The sequence below is a fragment of the Acanthaster planci genome, linkage group LG10 (genome assembly GCF_054643075.1).
Source record: "Acanthaster planci isolate LZ-2023a linkage group LG10, COTS_SCS, whole genome shotgun sequence".
Lineage (NCBI taxonomy): Eukaryota > Metazoa > Echinodermata > Asteroidea > Valvatida > Acanthasteridae > Acanthaster > Acanthaster planci.
Window position 1 is genome coordinate 2,912,047 of NC_141786.1, and position 6,557 is coordinate 2,918,603.

At 49.1% G+C, this 6,557-nt stretch overlaps 1 protein-coding gene across 1 annotated transcript; it reads right to left on the bottom strand.

Annotated features, from left to right (window-relative positions):
* Window positions 1-4,034: 4,034 nt before the first annotated feature.
* Window positions 4,035-6,557, bottom strand: LOC147797587 (uncharacterized). Its single transcript, XM_087142456.1, has 2 exons — window positions 6,283-6,557; window positions 4,035-6,041 (listed from the first exon to the last, which is right to left on the bottom strand). Exon 2 carries the CDS (start codon window positions 5,364-5,366, stop codon window positions 4,035-4,037), a length of 1,332 nt encoding a protein of 443 aa, XP_086998582.1. The 5' UTR covers window positions 5,367-6,041; window positions 6,283-6,557.

Consider the following 6,557-nt stretch of genomic DNA (forward strand, 5'->3'; position numbering starts at 1 on the left):
TCCATGATGTCGGGCCCTTTTAATGGTTCCATGGGATGATTTTTGTCATTGATTTCCTTTTTTGTGTATATCTTCACTTTCTTCAATGTATTAACATGAATTATTTACTAACACGTTATCCCGTTAAAGAACAACATTTAGGTGAAGGGTGAAGCATAGATTTGCTTTTGTACCCTAACCTATTGACAGACATACATATTATAACATAGGACAATACAAGACATGAACATGTTTTTGGCAATATACATACGCACAAACACTGACAGGCAGAAGATAATTCAATGTATCAAAATACAATTCTAGTCGGTACAGGTGATGTATTGTAGCTTCTTGTAGCCGTTCTTGTAGCCGTTCCCCAAGCTGCTGAACATAGGTGGATTGTGGGTGGACATCCTCTGCTTCCTGGAACCTTGGCCGAAGGAGGAGATCGACTGGCAGACGAGGCTTTCTCATATACATCAAGTAAAAAGGGGAGTACCCCGTACTCTCGTGTTTGGCACAGTTGTAGGCATATGTGAGGGTCTGGAGGTGCATTGCCCAGTTGGATTTCTGTGCTGGCTCAAGGGTTCCAAGCATCGACAATAATGTGCGATTGAACCTCTCTGTCATACCGTTGCCTTGTGGGTGGTATGGCGACGTCTTGCTCTTCCTCATGCCCAGCAGGTGACACAGCTCCTTTATGACTGCCGACTCAAAACTCTTTCCTTGGTCCGAGTGGAGTCGCTCAGGGATGCCGTAATTGGCGATGTACCTCTCCCATAGGACGTGCGCTACGGTTGTTGCCTTCTCATCACGAGTCGGGTACGCCTGTGCGTATCTGGTGTAGTGATCAGTGACCACAAGTACATGCTCAAAGCCTCCTCTTGACCTCTCCAAGCTTAGGAAGTCTATGCAGACAAGTTCCAAGGGCCGTGTTGTGTTGATACTCTGCAGACTTGCATGCCTTTTCGTGTCTGGTGTTTTTCTCAGGGCGCATCTTTTACACTTGTCGATGTACGACTTCACATCAGAGTACATACTTGGCCAGAAGTACCTATCCCGGACATGCTGATAAACCTTCTCGAAGCCAAGATGTCCCATCAGGTCGTGGACATGCTGAAGGACAGGCCTCTTCATCTCCTTGGGGAGCACTATTAAGGTTGGTGTCTCACCTCTGTCTTCCTGGTCCTTCTCGTAGACCAAGACACCTTGCCTCACAGCCAAGAAGTCCCATGCTCGAAGTAGGGTCTTAACTTCTTTTGTTTCCCGTGCCATTCTTCTTCGACTTGGCCTTCCTGGCTGGGCTGACTTCAACTCCACAACACGCTGAGTCGTTGGATCCTCTTGCTGTGCCTCAAGCAGACGAAGGCCTCCTGGTAGATCAACATATGTTCCCACCTTGGCTCCTTCTGAAGAAGACTTGGCACCTACTTCTTTGCTATCTCTGTCTAAGGCTGCATCGGAAGAAGACTTCATGGGAGATGGGTGATCAGTGGTGTCACTGCTGTCTGATGTTTGCCCTATGCTTGGGGGTGGTGGTATGCTACTCCTCGTACCAGTTGTGAGCTGATGGACATGCCTGACAGCCTTATCTTCAAGGTTTGCCCTCGGCTGCTGTTCCTGCCCCTCGATGGAAGCCATGCCATCTTCTCCCTGACTACTCGCATCTGTTTTGGCTGCTGATCTTTTGGCGTCCCTTGTTTCCTGTCTTCCATTTTGACCTCTGCTACCCTCTGTTTCGTCCAGGATCCTCACCACATCCGATCTTGGAATCCGGGACAGAGAGTCCGCATTGGCATTAGACTTGCCTGGCCGGTAGATGATATCCATGTTGAAAACGGCAAGATCACTAACCCAACGTTGACCGGTAGCATCAAGCTTTGCCTTGTTCAAGACATACGTGAGTGGGTTGTTGTCAGTCACCGCGGTCAGTCGGTTGCCGTACAGATACTCTCTGAACTTAGTCGTTACCGCCCAATGTAGTGCCTTGAACTCTAGTTTGTGAGCGGGGTACTTTGTCTCTGCTTCTGTTAAGGTGCGACTTGCGTATGCGATGACCCTTTCTTTGCCGTCTCGTTCTTGAGTCAGGACAGCTCCCAGGCCATCAAGGGATGCATCTGTCTGCACGGTGAATGGTACGCTATAATCTGCAAAAGCTAGTATCGGTGCTGAGGTCAACTTGGAAACCAGGGTGGTGAACGCTTTTTGGCACTCATTGCTCCATTTGAAGGGGGGGTCTCTCGAACCTCGCTTGCCTCCAATCAATGCGAAGAGAGGAGCAGCAGTTTTCGCATACCCTTGAACGAACCTCCGGTAGTAGCCAGTGAGCCCAAGGAAGCTGCGGACATCCTTCTTGCTTTGTGGAACTGGCCAGCTCTTCACTGCAGCAACCTTTGCCTGATCAGTGGCGATTCCCTCTGCAGAAACTACATGGCCAAGGTACTGCACTTCTCTCTTAAAAAGCTGGCATTTTGACGGCTTCAGTTTCAGCCCGTGTTCCCGCAGCCTTGCTAGGACTCTCCCTAGGCGTTCTACGTGCTCCTCTACAGTGCTACTGAAGACGATGATGTCGTCAAGGTAAATTAACACACTCTCAAACGCCATGTCGCCAAACACCACCGACATCAGCCTTTGGAACGTGGCTGGTGCATTCACGAGGCCAAATGGCATCCTCGTAAATTCAAACAAGCCCATCGGGGACGTGAAGGCCGTTTTCGGTTGATCCTTAGATGCCATCTTTACTTGGTGGTAGCCTGAGGTCAGATCAAGGCAGGAGAAGTATTTGGCCTTCCCAAGCGCATCCAAAGCTTCGTCTATTCTTGGGAGCGGAAACGCATCTCTCGTTGTCTTGGAGTTCAGCTTCCGGTAATCGACGCAAAGTCGAATTTTGCCATCTTTCTTCTGCACAATAACAATCGGAGAAGCGTAAGGGCTCTGACTGGGCTGGATGACCCCGGCTTGTTTCAGCTCTTCCAAGTGGCCTCGGACCTCCTGAAACTGTGAAGGGGGGACTCGTCTGTATGGTAGTCGGCAGGGGGTTGGGTCGGTGAGTGGGATTTCGTGCTCCACTGTGCTGGTAACATCCATGTCGAAAGGGCTCTGCGAGAAAACATCAGCATTCTGTCTGAGTAGCTGCTCAATTGCCTCCGTTTGCGATGGGGTGAAGTCGACACCTTTGAAGTTCACGTCTGGCAAACTGCTAGAGCCACCTACCGCTTGCTCCATAATAGCCACATCTTGAGAGGGCGTGGTCACTGGCTGGACTTCGGTAACACAACAGAGCGTCGCCACCCCTTCATGTCGTCTTACCCTCACAGCATGGTCAGATGTGTTGCACAGCCGAACTGGTACTCTCCGACCTGTTACATCCACCAACATCTTCCCTGCAACTAGGCCCTTGCGGTTGGTGCCCTCTACTAACGCAGTGAAGCTTCTCCCTCTGGTGTGGTTGGGTACTCTAGCTGGAACAGTAGCTTCTGCACCAGGTTGTATTACTAATGGACGTCTCCCAACATAGCGCAGAAACCCAATTTGTCCATCCTCGCCGGCGAGGTCAGCCCCATCCCCATTAACGAACTGGAAGGCCTGAAGCCAGGACTGTGACAGCACTTTACTCTCCATGAAGCGCTTTCCCAAAGACGACTTCATTTGATCTCTACATGCACGAATCACATTGGTTCCAACGAGGGCTGGGGTGTCTCGCCGAAACTCGGTTTGTGGCACCACAAACGCTGGGACTTTGCCTATAAACTGACCCATGGCGTGAACATCTACTGTGATGACCCCGAAGTGTTGAACTGGCTGTCCTCCAGCTCCCTTGATGGACATCTCTGTTGGTCGTGGCCTCTGGCTGCTAAGTACCGGATGCTGCTTGACAAATTCACAGGTAATTGTGGTCACCTGGGACCCAGTGTCCAGCAGTGCTGTACAGTTGACTCCAGAAACCTTGACTTCAACTCGGTTAACTGGTCCAGCCAATGGTAACTGTGCGGATTCATTGTCATTTGTAGAGAGAGTTGGGGAGGGGCGTTTGAACTCAGAACCCGCGGATAGCCCTACATCCGTGGGTTGTTCCCGTTTAACGACCCACTGTTGTGAACTGGTGTTGAGGCTGCCTGTCGAGGAATGAACGACTTCATCTGGGGAGCTTGCTGGTGTGCTTGGCGCTGATTCTCTGGACAGCTCCTTGCCAGGTGCTGCTTGCTTCCACACGTGTAGCAGCCTGAGAATTGGGGTCGCTGCTGCGGCTGGCCAGACTGGTGGTACCGCTGGTGCACTTGAGGTGCAAAGACAGCCTCTTCCAGCTGTGTCAGACGATGGTTCAGCAGGCTTTGATCCTTCTGCACTTGTTGAAGGGTCTCCCTCTGCTCTAGGCGCATAGCCTGCATCTCCTCCAGTTGTTTGGTGATAAGATCTTGCAGATCAGTCCCACCTTGCATCTTCCTTGTCGATTCTGACAAAGACTTGCTCTTCGGTCCTTGTTGCGCAGGGCTGCTGGCCGCCGTGGTTGGTTTTATAGGGTCTTTGGTGGCCACCTCACTCATGGTATAGAAGTGATGGTCATCGTCACCCCTCATCCTTCGTCTCGTCTGTTCGTCGCTGTGGTGTTGCTCCTCTGCTATAACACGCAGCTCAGCTCTGAGGTCTCTATAGCTCATTCTCCTTGGCTGCATCGGGGCAAGTCTCTGCTTCGTCCTACCATCCCGCAGACCGGCCATGAATTGAGTGGTTAAGAGGACGTCTCTGCTGTCCCCAAACAGGCTGCGGCGACCCTGCTGTCGGCCGCGCTCCTCAATCCTTCGCAGGAGAGTCTCTAGCGCCACGGCAAACTCACTGGCCGTCTCGCCTGCCTTCTGTTCTCTTGAATAAAACCGCGTCATAGGCGACGTGACAAAGCCGTCTTCCCCAAACTCTTCCAGCAGTTCCTGGAAGGCCTCCTCTGCCGTCACTCCTGCTAGTGACCTGCCCTCCAGGTTTAGGATGACGTCACGAGCTCGTCCGCTTGTGTGGCGCAAAATCTCCTGAAACTTGACGCCATCTGTGGCCAGACCCTTGGCTCCAAGCAGATATGTCATATCCCGAACCCAGTCCTCCACTCTGATATTTTTGTCTCTGCCAGAGAAGGTTGACACCCCCTTCAGCTGGTGGGTAGTGATGGTCCTCGGATTGACGGAAGGAACGGCTGGGATGCTGGTGGCTTGGTTCGGGATGGGGTCGAATTCATGGATCTCAGGTAACTGCTTTGGAGTTGGTGGTGCCAGCATGTCTGGGGGACACGGCGGCGTCCCCATGACTCCTGTAGCTGGCTGCAGTGGTTGTGGTGTCAACCCGTGAAGATTGCCAAAGTGTGTAGGCGAGAACATGGGTGAACTTGGCACCGCCATCATGCCAAAACAGTGCTTCTATCACCAGAGCTGTGTTGGTTAATGACCGAATAACTAAGACCAATTACGACCACCTTGAGAATATCAAGCTAAGTCCTACAAAAGACAGTAATTCCTACCCGGATTCTCCACCAAAATTTTAAAAAAAAATGTAACCTGGAAAAAAGACACACAATGGGGGAACTCGCGAAAACCAACATGAACCAGGGATCAAAAGGAAGAGTCGCAGGATATTCTCAAAAAGAAATGACAAAGGAAGATCAAATTTGATTTCGACAAGAAAAGAAAAAAAAACCATTTATTTCAATGTGAACAGAGTAAAAAAAATCCAAAACAAACCTCTGAATTAGAACCAGTGATTTTAGCTGTGTTTCTTAAATGTATCGACCAGGAAATATACTCAACTCATAACCAATTAACTTAAACCAACAATACTGCTTAAACCAAGACAAATGTCAACCAGTACCAACACAGAGTTAAATTATCAACCAACACGGACTTAAATTATTAACCAACACGGACTTAAATTATTAACCAATACCGACTTAAATTATTAACCAACACGGACTTAAATTATTAACGGACACGGACTTAAGTTATTAACCAATACCGACTTAAATTATTAACCAACACAGCACTAGTAAATAGTCGCAAAATTAAAGCAATCACGCAAGAAACCTGCAAAAGTACAAGAAGCAGTCTAGTCTTGTAACAAGCAATCAATTGTTCTGGCTAAAAACAAAGTAAAAGAGTGTATTCCTGAGTTCCAAAAGTCCTATGCACTCAAAACTTCACAAAACCAAGAGTTCCATCGAAGTTTTCAGCTCAATACTCCATTGGTTCGAAAACATCAAAAATAGTACAATCAAGATACAATGTAAGAAAGTCCTAGGATTTATAATCTACAAATTCAACTCACCAAGTTCACAGCAGACCAAAGCTGAAGGCAGAAGTTGCTTAGTACAAAAAAAGAGCTGTTAAAGTGGATGCTGTGGTCTCTCTTGCTGCCGGTCCGCATCTGACTATATCTAAGGAGCTCACATGCATCAGGTCTTGTGCAATAGGGCATGACAGGATATTTACTCTGGGGATTATTTTGGAAAGGGGGGGAACCACTCCTAGCAAATTCAGGGCAAGCTAACAAGAAATTCAATGTTAAAAGCAGGGGGACAACTCCTATATACAAGCAGGTAA

Coding starts and splice junctions, on each gene's coding strand:
- LOC147797587 (XM_087142456.1), bottom strand. CDS start 5,366: ATGATGGCGGTGCCAAGTTCACCCATGTTCTCGCCTACACACTTTGGC.